Raw genomic sequence first — 22,485 nt, 5'->3', positions numbered from 1 at the left:
GGTGACGCATGGCACATGCCCGATAATACAAAACTGGACATCAGTCGATCAAAAAGAGCACATCCTACGTCAATAATGGGACAATTTGTTGATGATCATTCTATAGACATTCAGTTAGATACCATATGACATATACCCTGCTTTGCTCCTTCGCATAGATACCTTCTTCTCAGTATCGCCTTCCTACAGCACCTATCCTCCCTTCGTTGCAACCAGCAATAGCAATAGCAACGTGATTTCCCATGTCTTCCCTCAACCCTTTACCTCACTTAGGTCCGCATTTGCCTACGTTCCTCCTTTCCACTCTCTTCTTTTATGGGATCCAGTATACCTCGCATAAGATATCTCCTAGATTAGTAGCGAAGTATGGGGAGTTGGATAAACGTACGAGAACAGGATGGGCTACACATGTGGTTTGTGAGTTGACCATGGTCATCAATCGTTTCCACCTTCCTCGCCTGCTTCCCTTCCCACAGTGTTATTCGGAAGTCCGGAAGTGCGAGAGATTCAAGGGGTGTACGAGCTGATCTTTGTTCTATCGTCTCAGCTATGGTACATGCCATTTTAGTCATTCCTTTAGCTTTCCGATGCCTTTCCTCTCCATCGCTCAAATCAGATCCTGTATTTGGGTATGATCATTTCGTAGGACATGTATTTGCGTTCAGTTCGGGTTACTTCCTGTGGGATACGTTGGATAGTCTGATGAATTCGACTATTGGATTTGTTGTACATGGTGAGTCTCACAAGCCGGTGAAAACATCAGCTTTCGTTTCTCTTCTTTAGTTTGAGGATTACTTGGATCGCTGATCTTGCGATCCAATCGTATACTTATAGGTGCTGCTTGTCTGGCTGTATTCATGTTCTCCTTCGTAAGTGATCACATACTTATGTCCCGCTGCTCATAAGTAATCTGTGAGCTGATCATCAGCGTTTCCACTTGTAGAGACCATTCTTAGCTGGTTTTGGAGCTCCATTCTTACTCTGGGAATTATCCACTCCATTACTCAATATACACTGGTTCATGGTGAGTCAATTGATCTAGCTCACGCAAAATTACCATCGTGTCGTGGTATGCTGAGCTGATCAATCTATGGGATAGGATAAGTCCGGGTTGTCAGCTAGATACCCGACGTTCTTCCTTGCCAACGCTCTGATATTCATGCTGGTCTTCTTCCTCGCCAGGATAGTATATGGTGGAGCCAACGTACGTGTATTTCTACTCTACAATCATCTATCCACCTACTCTTTCACGAAATAATGTAGCTGATCCCTTATATCAACAGAGCTTGTTGTTCTTCCGTACGATGTGGAATGAGAGAGATCGTATACCCCTTCACCTACACAGTAAGCTATGCTATGCTCTCATAGGCTCTCGCATGAAAAGCATCCAGCTGATAAATGGAATGTAGTCATCTACTGCTCCGGCAACCTAGCTCTAAACGCTCTGAATTGGTCATGGTTCTCCAAGATGCTAGAGAAGATGTATGCTAGAATACAAGGTGATGAGAAGGTCAAATCACCCGAAGGAGGTAAAGGAGAGAAAGAACCATTGATTCAAGATGATGCTAAAGAGGGTGAAGATCCCAGTCAAACCAAGAAAGAGGAAGAAGAAGAAGAAGGTAGTTTGACGTTACCTGCCAACCCACCTAGTCCGATAGTGGAGAAGGGCGATAGGGATGTTTTATAGGACACTAGCATATAGTGCATAGTCGTTCATATCATCATAAAGGACATACTTCATATCCTGCCATGTCCATAGATCACTAGATGTAGATGAATCATCAGTCTCCTGCTTCATGAAGTAACGTTTGTTAGCTGTTCATCACCCGCCATATTTTGACAATCCAGATTCGAGCGATTCCATTTTCTCATATCGTATCGTTCGATCATCAAATTCAGAATCGAGATCAGTCCTGACCCTCCTTTGATTGATCGGGTGTCTCACCATCCCCACTTTACCCATTTTGATCAACAAAAATAGAAACATGTTAAGCGAATCATTATCAACCTTGTCTCATTTGTAAGGTACGACGGTAACAACACACATGTCGAGACACGCTAAAACGCGAATCAAAGGATGGTAAGTATCGTACATGGCTCAGAACAGGCAGACAGGCAGAGTACGGAGGAAAGAAGAGCTAAGTAGACCGAGACCGATCAGCACGGATATCGTAGATCCTCAGGTGATATACTGTAACCTTATCACCATTTCCGATATGTTGGTTTCTGAGGGTTATGGATGATCCAAGCGTCTTAACATTCCTTGATCTGCTTGATCTAATCATGACAGACTTGGGCAATAGAATTATCGATAACCATCGTCTTACGAGTATTCAAGTACAGTATTCCGACTGTCACGCAGTGCGACAGTGTCTCGTAATTACAGACCTCTTCCTCTCCCGCCTCTTGTAGATAGAGATATCTTATCTAGACTACATGATTCAGGGTTTACATACACACCTCCTTTCGCTGCTCGCCGCTTATGATGAAACCCGTACTCGTACTAAACTAAAATCCAATCAACCATCATCATCATCTCCATCACCATCAACTGCATCATTTTGGTTGTTTACTCTGAATATTCTGGTGATCTGTGCGTATACCACACCCACTCCACACAAATGTGCAAATTGATTCCGGGAATATATAGCATGCAGATGATTTCAAAATTTATTTTTCCTTCTTTCTTTCCTCTTCTTTCATTCCTTCATCTTTCAATCCAACCCCATTTCTCTTTGTACCTCTCTACCCAAATCGAATTCCGGTGGTCATCACTGCCCTACGAGCTTCTCATAAGTAGTTCTGTCTATCTTGACTACAGAACTTCAATCTACCAAATTGGTGTTAAAACCTTTATCTACCAAGAAATTCTTCTCTTGTTTTCCTTTTCTTCTTTACCACTGAACTTCGTAATCCGACTCGTATCACCTATAACAAGTGAGTACCTCAGCCAGCTTCTCATCCTTCGTAAACCATCTGCGTAATATTCTGCTGGCATAAGATTCACGCGCTGGCGTGTCGTTCTGCCTTGTTCGCTAATTGTAGCTAACATCCAATTTACTTCTTCCCTCTCATCAGCTCAAACAATTGAAACAAACATCAACGAATAGTCAAATACATCAACATGGCAACACCCAAATCCAAGCCGACCGGAGTGAGTTTCTCATATTCCTTCTCTCTCCCACTTACTTGTTGAGCTGATTTGGTGCGTTGCAGAACCCCGGTGATCTCATCTCTGGTATGGAGAACCTTGCTATTGGTACTACCAGAGGAATGCAAGAAACCCTCGATGGTATTTCCACCTCCTCTCTATCTCTCCAGCTTACCCACCAAGATATCACTGACGCTATTTTGGAATCAACAGGTTGTCCTCCAAGACCAGGTAATATCCTTCACCGATTGAAAAGGAAAGAAAATGACTAACATTCCTACTACCATCCAGGCTACGGTACCGCCGGGAAGGCCATAGACGTTCACGCCAACATGTACTTGACCAGATTCAAGAATGAAGGTGCCCTCGTTGAGTAAGCTTGTTTCAACCTTCGACGAAAAGAATCGCAAACTTCGCTTCTTCCTTTTTCTCCTCATCTATCGATCTTACAGGAAGCAAGCTGACCATCATCTCTCTACTCAGTCACTACGATATTGAAATCAACCCTGTTGTCAAAGTCACTGGTCAAAAGTGAGCAATCTTGATCTCCTTTTTGGAGGCTTGAATTGACTAGCAATTGACGTAGGAAACCTCGAGCTCTCCTTCAGCAAGTATGGGATCAAATGGTAAAGGAAGCTAAAGGAGAACTCAAGAAAGCCCTTGATGCTGCAGCATATGATCAAGTGTACGTGTGTTTCTTTTCCTATTCTGGTTGTTCAGCTGAGATATCCCTTTGGAGTGCAAAGCTGATATCAGCCCACCTTTCGCAGTAAGAGCTTCTATACCCCTTACCCGGTTCCCATGCAAGGCGATAGAGTGAGTATCAATCTGATATAGTGAATGCTTGACCTGATAGCCCTCCCGTTATCAGTGCGAGGTCATGATCGCTCTCAAGGAAGATGGAAAGGATCCTAAAAGTGACTCTAGAAGATTTAAGGCGGTCATTCAGTTCGCTCAAAAAGTAGACTTGCAAACCATCGTTGACTACGGTCATGGCAACAAACAAACTGAACAAGCTCGAGCTACAATGGTGAGCGATCAATAGAGATCGTTGTACTCCGCTGACTGCCCGACTTTAGCTCGTTGCGATCCAAGCTATGAATGTCCTTTTCAGGCAAGATCCGGCGAAGAAGTACACCATGTCTGGTGCTGCCGGACGAAGGTTCTTCTCGGAAGGTACGTATCAACCCTCGATGCCTCGTAAATGATATTCACCTAGCTGACGTTGCAATCGCCTATCTAGAGGGTGGTTATCCCCTTTCCAACGGTGGTATTCTCTACAGAGGATTCCAACAATCGTTCCGATGGACCTCTTCTCAATTCCCGGCACTTCAAGTAAGCTATATCAAGTTTTGTCTGCAACGATATGTATAACGCTTGATCTCATCACGTGTATATATAGATTGATACGGCTTACTCGGCTTTCATTGAGCCTGGCATGCTACCAGTAAGTACCAGATGTCTACTTTACATGTTTGATGCTCTGACATCTCTCTCGGAGTAGGAGGTCTGCGCCAAACTTCTCGGTATGGGAGGAGGAGGTGGTGGTGGCGGTCGTGGTGGTAGAGGTGGAAGGGGTTTTGACAGAGGTGGAAGAGGCGGTAGAGGGGGTCCTCCCCAACAAAGCGGACACGTTCCTTCAATCCAAGATCTGAATCCCGGTCAAATCAGGAAGTTGAACGAATACCTCAGGATGGCGAAGTTTAAGGTCACCCACAGGTATGTCATTCTCGCAGCTTTGAATACTGAGCTGATGATGCAACTTCTATGCAGGTCTACCGATCGGGTTTTCACGATGACCAAGATTTCGTCTCAACCTGCTGAGGCACTCAAGTTTAATCTTACCGGTAAAGATGGTAAACCCGATCGACAAGTCTCTGTTCCTCAATACTATAAAGAAGTATACAATCGTCAAGTGACTAAACCTCGATTGCCTTGCGTACTTTATGGTAAGAACAACTACATTCCGTGAGTGTTTTCAAACGATCCATTTTCTCTCTTCAGACGACCGCTCATCAAACATCCATGACAGCTTGGAGTTCGTCAAGCTCGAACCTTTCAACAAGATTCCGATGGTTAGACTTACTGCTGACCAGACCGCCGAGATAAGTACATCATCTTACCATCTTGGAAGTACCTGGTCTGACGACTCTAAACATTATTCGACATGCTGCCAAGCCTCCTCCCGAGCGAGAAGCAACAAGTGAGTGTCATTCCGGTCGTTGCAACAATATTTGGTGTACTGATGCTATCTTTCCCATAGTCAACTCTTGGCGATTGAAGCTTGACTACAGCAATTTGCCTAAGATCAAAGCATGGGGGGTGGAAGTCAACAAGAACATGATGCTGTTCCTGCAAGAGTCCTCAACCCACCCAACGTCCTATATGGTCAAGGTAAGAGCTTGCGAGCAAATTTCGGGTAAGTCACCTTAGCCTATTGTAAATGCTTGTAATGGCTGATGGAATACATTCCGGTGCAGAGGTTGGAATTTGAAGGCTGTTCAAGTGAGTATACCCTTCTTTGATCTATACATGAGATATTCCGACTGACCTTTCTCACAGTTCTCGAGACCTGGCAAACCCCTTAAATCCTGGTCCGTTGTTTCCTTTGACGATAGATGCAACGTCCAAGATATGCGTAAGTTTACAAGCCCGTTCTCGAGATTGTCGACATACGCTAAGACTTTAACCCTTTCAACAGAGAAATTCGTGACCTTGTATGTGCAAGATATCTGGTCAAAGACAGCGAATGCTGACTTAGCTATAGCTTCACATCGGTTCTGAGTCAATACGGTAAGTAATCATACTGTACATTGGGATTTTTGATTGGTCATCACTTCTGACATATCGTTTCAGGCTGCAAGGTCGAGAATAGACAGCCTGACTGCTTCACTTGGGATCCGCATGGTAGTGAGTTCCCCTTTCATCGACAGAGAAGGAGCAATCAGGCTTAATGCCTTCTTTGATCGCTACCAGAAACCTTCCTCGGCGGAATCAAGGGCGGTCTCCAAGAGGCGGCTAGGAAAGCTTATATGAAATCAAAGCTGAACCCTCAATTGATCGTTGTCATTATGCCGGTAAGTTTCCCGTACTCAATATAGAGGATCCGATCAGTATTACTGACAATATATTACTACGCCAGAAAAAAGATGCTCCCATGTATAAGGCAATCAAAGCCAATGCTGGTGAGTTGAAGCACTAATCAATAGAAGATAGCGACGCTTACGTGCTCAACGATCTGCAGCGGAAGGGCTCTTGAAAGTAAGTGATAGTCTTCAGTGGTAATTGTGCCCGCTTCCCCGAGCTATTGCTGAATAAATATTTACTCTTCAGCCTGTAGTAACCCAATGCTTACAATCTGCGAAGATCAAGAGTGATAGAGGAATCGATCAAGTAAGTCGTCTCATATCGCGTATACCTATCCCTCTGCTGACCAAGCACGTCTTCCCTACCAGTACTGTGGTAACGTCGCCATGAAACTTCACGCCAAGCTCGGTGGTATAACTCACGTTGTTAATCATGGAGTGAGTGTCTTTTCTTTCCGATGTTATGAAGATCGCTACTGATGAACCGCCACGATAGATTGAGAAGAATACGATGATGGTTGGAGCAGATGTGAGTCTAAAGCCCTTTGATTACTGAATACACCGGTACTAACGCAATGGACGAACCTTCAGGTTACTCACCCTCCTCCCAAAGATGGTCTTCTTTCTCCTTCAATCGCTGTCAGCATCTCAGCTATCAACGGTGAAAATAACAAATTTACGCCTGCGATCAGACAACAAGAAGGGAGGGTGTAAGTCATTTCATACCTCTCCAATCTAGCGCTTACCCTCGATCTCAGAGAGACCATACAAGATCTCGAGAACATGATGTACGATCACATCGTTACCTTCGAGAAGAACACAAAAGCCAAGCCAGAGAAGATCTTGTTTTTCAGAGATGGTGTATCCGAAGGGCAGTACGCTCATTGTGTCCAGTGAGTGGTGATGTCCTCTTTCGTCCGTTTCGGCAGAGTCTGATACGATCGATTCATTGCAGGTACGAAGTAGAAGCAATCAAAAGAGCTGCTAGACGATTTGGGAAGTATATGCCAAAGGTCACTTTTGTCATCTGTGCGAAGAGACATGCCATGCGATTCTTCGCTGCAAAAGACGAAGACAGAGACAGAACTGGAAATCTTCCTCCTGGTAAGTTTTCTGTGTTAGTACAACATGTATACATATCAGACTGATCGTTGTGATCGTAGGTACCATCGTTGATAAACAAGTGACTTCTCCTATGGTGCATGATTTCTATTTACAAGTGAGAATTCTTCTCTCACTATGCCAGCTCAATGTGTACTGATGGGCGTGGTACAGGCTCATGCCGGTCTTCAAGGAACCGCTAGGCCTACCCACTAGTAAGCTCACGATTCTACTCATCCGGTACAGCGCCCGCTCTTAGCTAATTCAAAAAATGATAGTGTCGTTGTCGCCGACGAGAACAAGGTGAGTCGATGGTGTGTGTTTGAGAGCAGAACAGCTGACCTTGAAGTTTCATAGTACACTGCTGACAAGTTACAAAAGCTTGTGAACGACTTGTGCTATACTTTCGCTCGAGCTACGCGATCTGTCTCTGTTAGTTACAATCGCGTTGAAGTCTGAAGTTCATACTGATCGGTATTCTTTCCGCTTTAGCTCGTTCCGGTTGCTTATGTGAGTAATTCCCGAGATCGCTGCTTGATACTGAGAGGCAGCTGATTTATCTGTACCTCCACCAGTATGCAGACATAGTCGCTGAAAAAGTCCGAGACTGGGTATACAATGAAGACACTACAACCGAAGCTGCTTCCACAGCTCCCTCATCTGGCTCAGGAGGAAAGAGGGAAACGATGACTTTTGACCCTCTCAAAATTAGTCAGTCCACCTCATCTGAGCAAATGGAATCCGAGCTGACTTATGATTGAAATCTGACAGAAAAACGAATTGAAGCTGATGTGGAATGCAAGTGTACATAGAATAGCTTTTTGTGACGTAGCTGACCATCACTTATACAATCTACAGTCAACAATGTCGGTTGGGTAAGTTCTGTGTATTCGCGGTGTCGTATATCGCTGACGACTTGTGATAGTATATGTAACATGGTCGAAGATGGTTTCATAGAATCAAACCTCTTCCCGATCTTCGACTAATACTCCGGAAACGACAAACCCAAACTTTCTTCACTCTCTTTGCTTTTCAACAATATCTCTCTACAATTTTGCTCGTTTTAAGATTGAACTCAAACTGTGAATATGATTTATCATATCACGTCTGATTTACAATATTCCTCCACACTCTTTTCCGACTTGCTTTTCATATTTTCTCGAGGTTTTACTATTTTTGAATGATATATTGTGAATTGGCATCAAATTTTCTTTCGGTCTGTAAACTTTTGAACATAGCAATGGTGAAGGAATCAGCCACAATAATGTGAATGGTATGGAATGTATAGCTACGACATATCGTGCTGGTTTCCGTCTAGTCCACACTTGGTTTACATGATACAGTATTGCGCTCATGCGACTATTGAGATAGGATTACCTCAATCACTCATACAGTACTTGAATTAATCCTCTATCAAGAGGAGATCTTGTACTTGTCCACATGACTTGAAAAATCGATTCCTTCCTGCACTAATACCATTCATTTCATCGTTCTCACGTCTTTTTTTTTTTTTTTTTTTCATTGATGCGAAACGAACAGACAACAATCATAAAATCATCATCAAGATTGTAGGCTTATTGAAACGGTGATCTGTGCACCGTGTTCGATCAGGATAGGGGGTCCTTTGACCTGATGGGCGACACACTCACCTCACGCACTGACCCACTTTTGGCTCTAAAAGAGTTGACACGAGGTTGCATCATGTTTGTGTGAATGTGCTTCTTTTGCTTCTCACCCATCAATCCATCAATTCACCACTAACATATATATATATACATACATACGAAACTTGTTCACTCCTCTCTTTGTCTCCTGTTTCTTTTCTCGTGCTCACTCAACTTTATATTGAAGCTTGGTATCTAGTCCAGCTTTGAATCTAGTACTTTGAGTCTGATAGAGAGGAGCTGTAGATTGTAATCAAGATGAGTGGCGCGACTGAGGTGGGTTCTCACTCACTTTGCATAGAGGGCAGAGGGGTCACGTCTTTTTATACCTCATTTCACTTTCATACTCAATATCCTTACAGCGTCCGAGGATGAATGTAAGATGATGATCTCTCTTCTGACTGGTATCAGACTCAACAAGTCGTAGATGCGTTTAATAGCATGTCGATAAGAGATGCCAAGGATGATCTCGCTCGTAAGTTCCCTTCACTTGACGTAAGCTCAAGAATGGACGTGCTGCTGATAATCTGTGCTATACTATCCAGATTGCGTACCGAGACCTGGTAAGTTCCACCTGCTACTAAAATTCCAGCCTTGCTCTCTTGATTGACGTACACTCTTCATTGTCACAGATTTCGGTCGTCAAGGCAAAAGAATCACCGTTACTGCCAACATGTTTCCGGTCACATTCAAAAAGAGTGACATGATCGTATAGTGAGTATTGACTCTATCCCTTCAGAGTTTCGAAAGATAACGGCGCTGACCGAGACAATGATAGTCATTATGATATAGATATCGATGTACAATCCACCATCAGATCAAGGGACTCAACTGGGTAGGCTTCTCATCCTAGGTGGGTTGGTCGACTGTTAGGCTGACATGGAATATCCTCAGTGGCCGAAAACAATACAAGGAGTTGAAATGGAAGATTTGGAAGGAGCTTTGTGCTACTGCCCCAGAAGGGCAAATCAGAGATGGTCTTGCCGCAGCGGCATTTGACAGGGAGTGAGCTTTCCCCGTACTCATCCATTTATGCTTCAACTGACTTCCGAGGTTGGGTCCAAGACGTAACTTTTATACCATTTTCAAGTTACCACTTAGTGGGGCCGTTGTGAGTCGTAAAACCTCCTCATCTTGAAGTCCTGGCGCACCTTAAAGCTTGACTGACTCCGACTGTTATATAGGCAAACTTCAAGGTCGAGCTCAAAGATGAGGAAGGGCAAGCTCCCACTCAAGGAGGAAGACAAAACAGAGTCTTCAACGTTAAAGTTCAATTCGCCCGAGAGATCGACTTGAACGTACTCTTGTCATACTGTCAAGGCCAAGCGTTCGATCCCGAGACGAGAGATATGGTCGTGAGTGAAAATCTCATATGTCGAGGCTGGACGGTCGATACTGAAGCAAGTCCCAAAGGCTATGGGAAAAGCTGCTATCAACACCCTTCTTCGTCAAGATCTGTATGGCCGATTTGTTCCGAAAGGCGGTCAAGGTAGAAGATTCTTTGCTCTCGGTGAGTTGTCACAGTTGGCTTTATTGGGTAACTCAAAGTACTAAATCGTCTTCCAGATGACGCTGTGCCCATGAGTGGAGCTGGATTGGTTCTTAATGGATTCATTCAGTCTTTCATCCCTAGCCAAAGTGGTCTTCCAGCGGTTCAGGTGAGTATCGCTCCTAGTTTCCTGATTATTTGGTCTCTGACGCTCTTGATTTTGCTTCAGCTTGATACTGCTTATGGTCCATTCTTCCGATCTGGGGACTTGCTAGTATGTTTTGCATTTACAGAATTCTTTATGGTTCCCGTAGCTGATATCTTTCGCCCAGGGAATCGTAACGGAAATCTTCATGGGCGATGGCAACGGTAGTGGTAGAAGAGGCGGTAGAGGTGCCAGAGGTGGTCCAAGAGGAAGAGGTGGCTTTGGTCCGGGATTGGGCAATTCCTCTGCCCGCTTGGCAGATATACTGTCCCGACGATACAGTCACGAAAAATTGAAAAAGTTGTTTTGGGGTGCCAAATATACCTTAACCTACCGGTGAGTAACCTTACCAGAGACCTGCATGAGTAGAGTATTGATTCTACCCCTCCTTTCGATCGCAGAACAACCACACGACCTTGCAAAATCGAAGGCTTCACAGCTGAAACAGCTGCACAGATCAGATTCGAGATCAACGGACACAACAGTTCACAGAAGAAGATGTTTCTGCGGTTGAATATTTCAAATTCCTGTATAATCTTACAATCAGGCATCCAGACTTACCTATGATTGTGACTGGCAAAGACAGAGGGAGAAAGTTGATTCCGTAAGTCCATATTCTCTTCAATGTGAAAACGAGGAAAATATGTTCACATACCTTCATAGAATGGAGTTCGTTCAACTCGAGGAATTCAATGGTATCCCCTTCACTGCAGTGTCGTCCAATCAGACTGCCGAAATGATAAAGTGAGACAGACTTTTCTTGACATACTGTGAGTTAATGGAGCTAATCGTTGTTCACTCCAGAGTGGCAGCGAAAGCACCTGATCATCGAAGAAAGCAGAGTAGGTTTTAGCTCCGCTTGACATATGTTTTAGGCTGACAATATCTTCTCCTTTCCTGACCAGTCATGGGTTGGCGTGGCAAGCTCGATTACTCTCGACTACCTAGGATAAGAGACTGGTGCCTTGAAGTTAGCCCCAACATGATGAAACTGCAAGCGAGAATCCTTGATCCACCTAAGGTGAATTATAAGGGCAAAGCGGTAACACCAATCAATGGGCGAGTCACAAATTCTTTCTATACTCGATATGGCTATATACTGAGGGACGAGCGTATTTAGTGCTTGGAATTTGAATGACAATAAGGTGAGACGGCTATCCCTCCAGCGTGCGAAATCTGATGATGAGGCTAGTTCGTGAAAGCCAATGTACCTCTGTCAGCCTGGTCAATCTTGTGTTTTGACAGATCCCTCGATGATGGCGGGCTCAGTGAGTACAAGAATAGCAGACGTGACGAGCAAATCTAGCCTGCTGACTTTGAGATCGCTCTTGCAGGATCCGTTATGGGGAAGTAAGTACATAGTGCTAGGAAGGTGGTGAATCACTCATTCGGTTCAATAGATTGATGTCGACCTTATCGAGAAACGACTGCAACGTTCAAGGCAGAGAACCGCCGATCCACAGGAGAGACTTGACAAACCTCCTAGCATCGCTTAGTGCCGCTGCGAATCTTGCTTCCAAATACGGAGGAAACGTTTATCCCCAATTGATCGTTATCGTTGTACCAGTAGGTCTTCTGCAGTTTCTCTGCAGACTCGTAGTAATGTCCAAGCTGAAATGATGTAAACCGTGTCAGTTCAAGGAGTCTGGTTTATATCAAGCTATCAAGAGAATCGCTACTAACGAACTTACAAAGGTTAGTATCTGAGCAATCGGTTTGAAAATATGTACGCTGAACCTCCAAAAAGCCGGTAGTAACTCAAATCATGCTCTCCGCCAAGTTCGAACAAGGGCTTTCTATGGTATGTTCATCCTGAATCTTCAACATCGTGACCGTTTGATCTGACATGTCGAATAACTAAATCCTAGTATCTGAGTAATTTGTCCATGAAGATCGACTCCAAGCTTCGAGGAGTTACGCATGCGGTGCCGATACCAATTTCGGTAAGTCCAATGCCGAGGGATCTTCGAAGGACCAGGACAAGCTGACCGGAAGCGGGCTTTTGCAGATCGATAAGACCACGATGTTGATTGGTGCCGATGTCACTCACCCTCCCCCAGCTGGAAAGGATAAGGCATTGCAGCCTTCAATCGCTGTGTCCGTGGCTGCCGTTAATGGCGATAACAACATGTTCAGACCGTGTATCCGAGTCCAGCCAGGAAGACGGTGAGTCGTGCTACCAAATCCATCTGATTGTGCATTTACAGGCTGAGGCCGATCCAATGACTTAGGGAAATGATAGATGATCTCACTTCAATGATGAAGGATCATATAAAATTGTTCGAGACGAGGACCGGGTCCAAGCCTAAGAAGATCTTATTCTTCAGAGATGGAGTTTCTGAGGGTCAATACGATCTATGCGCTACGTGAGTAATCGGGTTCGTTATCCTTTTCGAGGCATTTCTGATCAGCAGGTGTCCGTTAGAATCGAGATGGATCGGGTCAGGCAAGCGTTCAAAGAGCTTGATCCAAAATACAATCCTAAGATCACCTTGATCATCTGCGCTAAGAGAGTAAGTCGTCCTTCGTAACCTTCAATTGAGTCTGCAGATACGATCTGACAAGTTCCGTTTTCAGCACCATATGAGATTTTTTGCTGACGTTAGAAGAGATACCGATAAAACTGGCAATTTATTAGCAGGTAAATTGGAAGGGTAACAATCTTCTTTTCCTGAGACAGTTCCACTGATAGCTTGAACAGGTACTGTGGTTGACACGGACGTCACTCATCCCTTCGCCTTTGACTTTTACCTACAAGTGAGTAACCGCTTGGTTGTATCTCCTCGATGTAGGAATATGCTTACCTGTGATATACAGTCTCATGCGGGATTACAAGGTACCGCCAGACCTACACACTAGTATGTCCTCATTCTATGTATCCCTCTAATCAATGGTAGCTGAATCTAAGGTTGCATGCAGCGTTGTCGTCATCGATGAGAACAACGTACGTTTCGTGTTTTCATCGCAATGATATCCTTAAGCTGATGTTCGTGATATCCACTACTAATTCACGGCGGATAGGATGCAAGGTCTTTGTAACGATTTGTGCTACTCTTATGCGCGAAGTTCCCGAGCGGTGTCTGTGAGTTCTTTGCTTCTTCTACGAGCAACGTTCGCTGACGAAGTGACTGTTATATCATATACAGCTCGTTCCTGTAGTTTACGTGAGTTGAGTTTCGCCAAAATATCGTGTCTACCTTTCCTCTGACTTCACCACTTTGTATTCTTATAGTATGCCGATGTGAGTCCGACCATCAACATTGAAGGTTGACTGCGGAAAAATTGCTAACACGCAGGTCTACCCAACATAGTTGATCGCGTGGAAAGCTAGAGATTTTGTCTACCCTCCCGAGGACACCAGTGATACTGCTTCGGTCGTCACTGGATCTTCTGTTACTGTTCAAGCAAGTTTTGATCCCCAGCAATTGTGTAAGTGATTTCATCTGATAGGGATCACTTCAAAAAGTTACCAGAGCCAGTACTGATCTGCCGAATACCGATTAGACAAGAGACTGGAACAGAGTCCGCAATGTGAGTAGGAAAGACTCTTGCGATCAAGTTGATGTGACGCTGACTGGGTACTATGATATAGTCAACGAGGTGGTGTGGGTGAGTGAAGCGGTACGAAATGACTGGAGAGATGATTGGATGGATAAGCTGATGGTGTCCACCTCAACAGTACATGTGATCCACTCACTAAAACAACCTTTGCATCTCTTTCCTCAAAACCTAGATTTCGTCAGGCAATGGATCATTTCCTCGATTGGGTGTCAATTCGAATTATTTCCTCCACGAATCGGTTCTATTCTCTTATGGTCGCCCACGTGTAGTATATCCCATGTTTAAATAGCAAAAATAGCAAATATGATTGCAATATTGAAGAAATGCTTCATATATGATATCCTGTGTAGTATCATATTATCAGATATATCATCTCAAGCATATCGTGTGTATCTTAATTCGTGTCTTATGATTGAGATATTGGATGATGGGCAAATATGAGTTTATGGTAAATCTGTGAAAATGATAGGGCGATTCAAGTCAGCAAGACACAGCGAGTATGCATGGCACACATTATGATGATCGTACTCCTATGTCACCGCGCCATGATGCAGACATACGAGCATTTGTAACAGGTCAAATGAATATGAGCAAATAAGGGTTGTAAGCTGAGAGGAGAGGGACGAGAATGATTTTCACGGTGAATTAACTTTTCATACCGTACAAAAATGACGTTAACCCTACCGATGGGCTATATCTTTTTCGTGGAGACACAAACAAACAACCTGTTTCTCCCATACATGCATGCATGCATGATGTTTGATGTTTAGACGATCATATTCCTATCCTATAGAAGCATCGACCAAACATTCCTTGTCTTACCTCCTATCATCATTTTCATCTTCGACAAAAAATTGCTGGTTCATCTTTTTGATTCTTGTTCAGCTCGGGCCAACTTTGGATCGTACACCGTACACCATACGACTCACTCATTCACACTCCTTTACAACAATCCAAACATACTCACCAAGTTCACGCTCTTCTCGACCATCAACTATCGACGACTAATGAACTGATACGTATACTGAAGATCTGAAACGACTCACACTCTTTGCTTGTCAACAAACAAACACAAACACCCCCTTCCGATTGTCCGTACCAGTACCGAAACAACACTCCGCCGGTCTACGCTACCCTCACACTCCACGCACATTCCCTCTTACCACTCACTCGGTGTCCAGTGCGATCGCATAGCACAGCTCAGTACGACAGTGACACCTGCTCAAGGCCTCGATTGGAGAAAAGATCATAGCGCTCTTGCTCCCTACCTTACCACACTTCAAGTAAAGATAGTGGATGAAGACGTGAAAGATCTGTTGGGATATATACATCTTTCAAATCACAAATGTCTTTGTAATCGAATTAATCTTCTCCAACACCAAGGCCAACTCTGTCAATCACACTCATTTACTATAACGACTATACTCTAAAAACAACACTTGCAACTAGACGCTCTTTTGACTATCTATCGATCGAACCATAATCAATAAAATCAACCCAAGATCAGTGTAACCGTCTGCACCGACTCGACTGTCACTGTTCTAGCTTAAATATCTGGACTAGTACCAGATACCAATCAGAGAAAGAACGAAATAAAAGAACAATCGATCCTTTCATATCGTATCTCCTATCTTGGAATTAACTGAAAGAACACTCTACAAGTCAAAATGCCTGAACGACCTCGTGAGTTACCTTGCCAAAACCCTACTCCCTTTGTCTCTCTTACACTCTCACTATTAACAATACTCTCTGGCTCCGTTATTGATGTCATTCGTTTGAACAGGTCTTCACTTAGATTTCAACTCACCTGTTACCCCACCACCAATCTACTCGCCATACTTTACCCCTACCTCACCTCCTTCGTCATTCACTTCCACACCTACTCGAAGATCCTCCACGTCAAGTACTTCAAGCTCGTTCGATAGTCCTAAGACGCCCAGTACGCCGAGAATCATCATGGGAGCTATGGTATTTACCCCCGAACCGAAAACGATCAATGGGAATGCGATAGGGGAGGGGGATGAAAGTGATTGTGAAGAGGGGGAGATGAGTTTAGAAGTTCCAGGGATAGTATTGAGTAAGTATCTTTTCTAATAGTCTATCCTTTTTCCTATTCCTATTTGTCTCCTTGTCCTTCTTCATATCCTTATCATCCCCTTGGCAAAAAGATATATTGAACACCGCATATGAATCTCGTTCTAATCCGTTTGACCCTTACCCCAACCCATAGCCGAACCACCTCGTCCACCTTCCCCTCGATTACCTACCCCACCACCTAAACAGGTGGTCCTCCTCGCTCCATGTTCCTTACCACTCCCCTCCCAACAACTGACATCGATGTCATCTTCGAAAGATTCCAAAATCAAGACACCTCTCTCCTTCTCCAGTTGTCAGCAAAGTCAAGGTGGTAAACCTCAATTCTCCAATACGTTCCTCAAGTTACTTGGTCATCCTCATTCTCAACCTTCTTCCAATGCTGGTAGTAAGACGAAGCGAAGTTCGTTGAAGATGATACTTCTGTTGAGTGTTATGATTTTGGGGGTATGGCATTTATGGAGCACGTTGGAGGTGGGATTGACCATCGGCTTAGTAGAGGAAGCTTCTTTGATCTTATAAACGACCCATGACACGGTCTTCATAGTAATTGTGAGGTTTGTGATGTAAGATTCATCTCAGTCTTGTTTCAATAGTTCGTATTTTCGTTTTCCTTCTTTCGCTTTTACCTTACCTTATCTACACGGACAATACTCGTCTTGATTTTCTGATTCATATAGCCATTTTCAGTAGTAACCTTTATACTCGTGTCTTCATCTCCACCTGTCGATCCCTTATTGATAAAACCAAAAACACTTGTCAACGGATTAACGGATTCACAGATCGTTTACGTCTATCTATGTCTTTACGCCTTTGTACGACATTTTATATACATACTACTTCCATGAACAACAATGTCTTTGTATTCGTTTTGGTCGGATATCCCTTTCTCGATAGAACATACAGATGGATTACATGACATAATTTGGAACGATGTGGGATATATTACCAGATATGGGTATACACAAGAAACTCTGACGATCTCGACTTATAACATGGTACAATCTATCTACAACAACCTTTACTAAATGATTACTAACCTGCTTTTCTGTTCTCATACAATTACTTCCTCGTCAATTCTCGATCCAACCAATCACTCGAACAATACATCTTTCAAACCCCATCTCTCTCGATCAACCCTCATCAACCCATCCATCTCTTCATTGATACCCTTACACTCATCCCACACACTTCCTACTTCGTTCTTGGTAATTGCATCGTACTTCTCTTTTGTAGCTTTACACCTCTCGTGAAACCCTTTCAAGTGGTTTTTACTAATACCACCAGATCATTCAGCGCCTGGCCTATACACACTTACAACACGTACCTCTCGTTATGCAAATGATCAATTAACTTGGTGGCCAATTTACTGAATTGTCCACCAGCCAATCGAACTTGTTTCATCGGTGATTCCAAACGTCTCTTGGCACCTTTGGTCATTAGCTGTAACATGACCAGCATATATCATCGCTTCAGCACATCATATAACTCATTTATTCGTCGAGATATATCGATCTTGTCGCTCACGTTATGAACTTGCGCAAGAGTCTTTGTCGGTCATCGAGGGTAGATATAAGTGATCAGCTGGGTCAATGGTCATTTCGATATTCGCGGCCCACCTGCTCCACCTCACTCGTCACCTTCAACTCCATCCTCTCACCCTCACTTACAGCCTTGACCTCCGCACTATTACTTCTTCTCCTGACCCACTTACTCTCTTCGTTGCTGTTGCTGAGTGTGCTTTCATCTGACTTCCTCGTCTTTCCTTTTCGTTGTTCATGGCCATTGTCCCTGATGGACCTAGACTTGGAGGGGAATTGAGGTTTGGCAGGTTGTATATCTTCTTCCTCTGCCGACAAAGAAGGTAATAAAGCGATTCTAGCTTTTTTCTTGATTCTCATTTCCCCTTCCTCTTCATCTTGACGCAACTGCTCAAACAGAGCTTCAACGAATTTCCGAGTAATTGTAGGTCGTGTTGTTGATTCGGGTGATTCATCTGGCGAGTCTTCATCTTTCGAAGCCGGACTAAGCTGTTCTTGGCGTCTTTCAAGTCGGGAGGATGATGCGGCTTGATCAGGAGGTACTTTTGATACGGCAGCTGACTTCCCCTTGAGCCTAGCGGAACCGATCTTGGTATTGACAATTGGTTCGTCAGCAGTGGTCTGTTCTGCCCTACTTGCCCCATCTGTGCCGTTCCCAGCACCTGATGTTTTAGCATGCTGCACTCTGATGGAGCTTGATTGGTCAACCGCATTGGAAGTCGGTTTCAAAGCTTCAAAATTATTGGCCAGGCTGGAACCAACTTGAGCAGCAGCATCGACATTGGATGTACCGAGATCTTGTGAAGGGCGATCAATCGTGACTCTCTTGGCATTATCGATATACGATCTTGTACTGGGATGAACAGCGAAAACAGCTTTTTCGACAGTATCTAATAAAACTGGACGGGTGTCCTATCAAGATTGCCTAAGTCAGTAATGTGGCTTTTGCCATATACAAAGCTATCTTACCTCTTCGTTCATGGGTATGTCTTGCTGAGGCGGACTTGATCCAGGCAGCGGTGGGGATGGTGGAGGAGCAGGGGGAGGTGTCAATTTAGATGCCACCGACTTGCCTTTCATGTCGGATAACCTTTGCTTTCTCGTGGTAACCTTGGAGAGTGATTGATTGTCCCGGACTTCCCACGGTAAAGGAGCGTGTTCCTCCGGAGCTTCGTCTTCATCATTGTCCAGCTCTTCCTGAAACTGGGATCTCCTCTTCGCTTGTGGTTTACGGGGAGAACCAGATGGCACAGAAGCTTTGGAAGCGGCAGATCGGGTTCTGGGCGAATTTTCTGCTTTACGGGTTCGCTACGTAGTGTGGTCATCGGCTTGTATACCTCTGTGCTAGCAGCGAGATAGCCTACCTTGTCATCTTGGCCACCCTTCCTTTGAGAAGTGGCATTGCTTGTAGTTGTAGTCGCCTTAGCAGTCCTGATAGTTGCAGGTGTGGTGGATAATCCTTTCTGTATCTGATCGTGGAGAGTAGCAGTCACAGCTGACGACCTGGGTGTGGGCACCTTGAATCCTCCACCTCTTTGAGACGCAGAAGCCTTATTGAGAACCGTCTTGAGAAGAGGCTCAGATGACTTTGAAGTCCCATTCGGTGGGTGTTTCTGATAAGATGCCGTTTCCGCTTCTGACACATCGGAGTCATTGTCCATGTTAGTTTTAGATTTGATGAAGGGGCGAGTACCACTAGCTGTAGATTTACCGACTGGAGAGCACATTCATATCAGCTATCTTACTGTAAACAGCTCACAGGTTGGCGGCAGTTAGTTGTTACTCACACTTCTTAGCCGAGCGAGTCGTGGCATTGACAGGCTTCATCGCAATCTGTTGGGAAAGCGGCGGAAGGTCCTGTCCTTCATCGTCGCCTCCAGCTTCGCCATCCTTCCTTTCCTCCTCTCGTTCCACCTCGACATAATCAGCTTGACTCTCGATTTCCTCTCCGGTGGTATTGACTGATGAATCAGCGTCCTTGACTGATACTTGTGATGTTATCTGCTGAGATACATGAGAAGCCGCAACGGTTGCAGCTTTCCATCTGGGTCGTTCTTCTGCTACGGAAGTAAAGGCGTCTTCAATAGTTTGGGTGAGTACGTTCGGGCATGAGCTGTTGAGATTTTCAATGGCAGCTTGTACATCCGCGTCGTCGATTTGCGGGACGTTTGAGAGAGCATCTAGACCAGAATTCCCCATAGGTCAGTATTTGGATACACAGTACATAAAAATAACACACCATTGATATCGATATTCGAGTCGCCAACAAGAACCTTGTAGGGGGTGATATCCTTCACCTGTAATCTACTATCAGTGTTGGATCTCCCGTACGATCATAGAGGGTTACTTACAGCTTTCGTAACGACGAGTCCATAAAATTCTTGGGCTTGTTCAGGCACAATGCTAAGGTGAACTCGCAGATGTCCATCACCCGTTTCTTTCTGATAAGTGAAATCGAACCCTATTCATAGCAATGAAAACCAACAGAGTCTCTTCAGACCCCTTGTTCAAGTCGAAATAGTCCTAGCTTACCAGATCCACCCGAACGGACCAATTGGAGAATTCTATGAATTCGAAAAGCCATATCTTGTTCAGAATCTTGCTGATCGAAAGCCTAACAGCGCACTCAGTCTTTTGTTATCACTGGGCGTTGTTGCGAGACGACACGTTGCTCACCTTGCATACCAGACCCCAATCATCAAGGTAAATGATGATCTGACCTTGGTTGAGGTATCGCTGAGATTTGTTGGAGGTTAATTGGTTGACCCCATCCACAGTGAAAGAAGTCACTTGAAATCCTTTTGGTCTAGTATGAGTAGTATCTTTCATCAGTATATTGACGATGTTCATGATTTCCTGATGGAGCCTGATGTCAGCTTCAGTATCCTGATATACCGTATATAACGCATCTCACAAATGGCTTGGAAGTAGGCGTCATCCTTCCTATTGCAGCGAACGCCTCCTTAACAATACTCTTGTCCCACTGTTGACTCGTTACAATTCGTTGAATAGCTTTGGTCCTTTCCAAGTTCTCACCACCTGTGAAGCGAGGAAGCAGTGCAGCAATAATGCGAAGCAGCCAGATGGATGTACCGGTAGCTGAAGGGTGTGAGGGTTTAGCTTCGAATAACACTCGTCCGTGATACCAAGGCACATTCTCACCTTCGCTTCGAAACAGAAAGGAACCTAATTTTCCACTGAGATACCGTCAGCCAGAATAGTCGAACCTATCCCATTATGACTTACAATCCTAGGACTGAGGGATCTTGCAGTATAGCTTTCCCTTGGTTATGATCAGTATCGGAAGCAATAGTAAAGAGGAGTTCGCAGAGCTGTTGGCCCATGATAGTCAGTGAAAAGTGCATTATGCACAGTAAATACAGACATCACTTACGCTACTTTGGAGTATGTCCTCTCCCATTCCAGTAGTCATACAGACGAGGAGAAGATCCGTGACAAGTTGAATCCATTGCTTTGTATGAAGCTTGTCAGCGTGAGCTGCGAGTGACTATGAGCTCAGTATGGACCCCTTTAAACATGATTTGAGGTTCTGTCGACTCACTTCCAGTATGATCGTCGGAGTATAGTTGCTGAAGACACAGTCAGAGGTGGTCATCTCTCACGACGTGCCAGTACCTACCAGGATGCTGAAAGAAATGTCAGCTCATCTTCTGGCGTTTATTCATAACTTACTCTTCCATAATGTGGGAAGTGAGCTTTCCCACCCTGACTATCATCCCTGTCGGTGTATCTTCCTTCTCCATTGTCTCATTAATCTTCGTGATAGGAGTGGTACCACTGCCATCGTCCACAATAGGTTTTACATGTCTGATATAGAGGTGATCGAGTAATGTGTAGAAAAAGGAGAAGAATTGGGGAGCTGAAGGAGTTGTCACCAGACTCAGGAGCTGCGTACCCCAGAAAAGACAGGCTAAGCTCTTTATTCATACTACAGAAGATGGACAGCTTACATTTTCATCGGCCCAGATGAGGTATTCGTGAAAGACGGTGTAAGAGAATTTCGGGTCAAGCTATGCGGTATTTAAATACTAATCAGCAAGGTCCCTCTGCTGCCCGAGGGGATGAACCATTGTTCAGGGTATAGGTGATAATGATCATGCACGTACCAATAGAGCTTCCAGCTTCTTCTTTCCTGCAGCCCAAGCCTGCACTCTGTCAATCCACCCTGGTTCCTTATCTTTTTCTAAAGCATCCCGCACTTTCTTGATAGCTGCGGTGAGCTGAGTGGGGATATTAGAAGATGAGTCTTTGGGTGGCATAGCGCTCAGTGCCTCATCATCTCCTGGGATGTAGAGGAAAGATATGAGCTGATGAGAGTGATGATGAAGGAGTGACAGTGAGACTGGTTGACTGGACTCGAGATGACTTTGCGATGGACGTGCAGAGTGGAGGTCAAACGTGATGTCAAGCTGTAAGTGGTGCCCATACATAAAATATGGTGGTATCGGTTGACTCGGCCGTTGTGCGTGATTTACCTTATCGGGTGATTTCCCGTCATGCCACTTCCCTCATCCGGTTATGTGCGAAGATAGTGATAGTAGTGCACTTCGTCATCGCTCAGTTACCATATTT

At 44.4% G+C, this 22,485-nt stretch overlaps 6 protein-coding genes across 6 annotated transcripts; 5 read left to right on the top strand and 1 right to left on the bottom strand.

The window, feature by feature from the left end:
* Window positions 1-242: 242 nt before the first annotated feature.
* Window positions 243-1,687, top strand: L199_007486 (uncharacterized protein; the record flags this gene model as incomplete). Its single annotated transcript, XM_064893175.1, has 7 exons — window positions 243-417; window positions 548-733; window positions 835-869; window positions 944-1,024; window positions 1,100-1,204; window positions 1,284-1,344; window positions 1,410-1,687. 7 exons carry the CDS (start codon window positions 243-245, stop codon window positions 1,685-1,687), a joined length of 921 nt encoding a protein of 306 aa, XP_064749247.1.
* Window positions 1,688-3,124: 1,437 nt separating this feature from the next.
* Window positions 3,125-5,439, top strand: L199_007485 (uncharacterized protein; the record flags this gene model as incomplete). Its single annotated transcript, XM_064893174.1, has 15 exons — window positions 3,125-3,154; window positions 3,217-3,292; window positions 3,365-3,382; window positions 3,443-3,524; window positions 3,635-3,682; window positions 3,738-3,836; window positions 3,922-3,967; window positions 4,023-4,181; window positions 4,231-4,327; window positions 4,395-4,486; window positions 4,554-4,598; window positions 4,656-4,870; window positions 4,925-5,119; window positions 5,184-5,354; window positions 5,415-5,439. The coding sequence occupies 15 exons, from the start codon at window positions 3,125-3,127 to the stop codon at window positions 5,437-5,439; spliced, it is 1,398 nt and encodes a 465-aa protein (XP_064749246.1).
* A 27-nt stretch (window positions 5,440-5,466) lies between these two features.
* On the top strand, window positions 5,467-8,272 carry L199_007484 (uncharacterized protein; the record flags this gene model as incomplete). The annotated part of the gene is made up of 23 exons (XM_064893173.1): window positions 5,467-5,570; window positions 5,632-5,656; window positions 5,714-5,805; window positions 5,919-5,944; window positions 6,008-6,061; window positions 6,128-6,228; window positions 6,294-6,336; window positions 6,396-6,412; window positions 6,485-6,544; window positions 6,607-6,675; window positions 6,734-6,766; window positions 6,829-6,947; window positions 6,996-7,130; window positions 7,193-7,341; window positions 7,401-7,456; window positions 7,513-7,553; window positions 7,617-7,641; window positions 7,696-7,770; window positions 7,831-7,848; window positions 7,914-8,049; window positions 8,110-8,136; window positions 8,197-8,213; window positions 8,264-8,272. 23 exons carry the CDS (start codon window positions 5,467-5,469, stop codon window positions 8,270-8,272), a joined length of 1,431 nt encoding a protein of 476 aa, XP_064749245.1.
* Window positions 8,273-9,260: 988 nt separating this feature from the next.
* Window positions 9,261-14,133, top strand: L199_007483 (uncharacterized protein; the record flags this gene model as incomplete). Its single annotated transcript, XM_064893172.1, has 35 exons — window positions 9,261-9,278; window positions 9,414-9,477; window positions 9,548-9,565; window positions 9,635-9,716; window positions 9,781-9,837; window positions 9,897-10,007; window positions 10,068-10,113; window positions 10,187-10,357; window positions 10,416-10,512; window positions 10,569-10,660; window positions 10,721-10,765; window positions 10,824-11,032; window positions 11,098-11,196; window positions 11,244-11,300; window positions 11,360-11,440; window positions 11,501-11,538; window positions 11,602-11,755; window positions 11,817-11,841; window positions 11,889-11,964; window positions 12,031-12,046; window positions 12,097-12,262; window positions 12,332-12,391; window positions 12,444-12,497; window positions 12,565-12,639; window positions 12,705-12,862; window positions 12,928-13,062; window positions 13,122-13,209; window positions 13,274-13,337; window positions 13,398-13,453; window positions 13,514-13,554; window positions 13,616-13,651; window positions 13,718-13,778; window positions 13,843-13,860; window positions 13,929-13,937; window positions 14,008-14,133. 35 exons carry the CDS (start codon window positions 9,261-9,263, stop codon window positions 14,131-14,133), a joined length of 2,703 nt encoding a protein of 900 aa, XP_064749244.1.
* A 1,791-nt stretch (window positions 14,134-15,924) lies between these two features.
* L199_007482 (uncharacterized protein) lies at window positions 15,925-16,873 on the top strand (the record flags this gene model as incomplete). Its single annotated transcript, XM_064893171.1, has 3 exons — window positions 15,925-15,940; window positions 16,041-16,334; window positions 16,488-16,873. 3 exons carry the CDS (start codon window positions 15,925-15,927, stop codon window positions 16,871-16,873), a joined length of 696 nt encoding a protein of 231 aa, XP_064749243.1.
* Window positions 16,874-17,444: 571 nt separating this feature from the next.
* L199_007481 (uncharacterized protein) lies at window positions 17,445-22,172 on the bottom strand (the record flags this gene model as incomplete). Its single annotated transcript, XM_064893170.1, has 18 exons — window positions 17,445-17,625; window positions 17,679-17,794; window positions 17,971-18,804; window positions 18,862-19,200; window positions 19,257-19,606; window positions 19,680-20,072; window positions 20,132-20,189; window positions 20,244-20,353; window positions 20,425-20,506; window positions 20,569-20,748; window positions 20,807-21,089; window positions 21,139-21,224; window positions 21,287-21,390; window positions 21,455-21,482; window positions 21,533-21,539; window positions 21,586-21,800; window positions 21,864-21,923; window positions 22,020-22,172. The coding sequence occupies 18 exons, from the start codon at window positions 22,170-22,172 to the stop codon at window positions 17,445-17,447; spliced, it is 3,579 nt and encodes a 1,192-aa protein (XP_064749242.1).
* Window positions 22,173-22,485: the final 313 nt, after the last annotated feature.

This window comes from Kwoniella botswanensis, chromosome 2, assembly GCF_036426115.1.
Source record: "Kwoniella botswanensis chromosome 2, complete sequence".
NCBI classification, from domain to species: Eukaryota; Fungi; Basidiomycota; class Tremellomycetes; order Tremellales; family Cryptococcaceae; genus Kwoniella; species Kwoniella botswanensis.
Note: the sequence above shows the minus strand (reverse complement) of the source record. Positions and strands in the feature narration are given on the sequence as shown.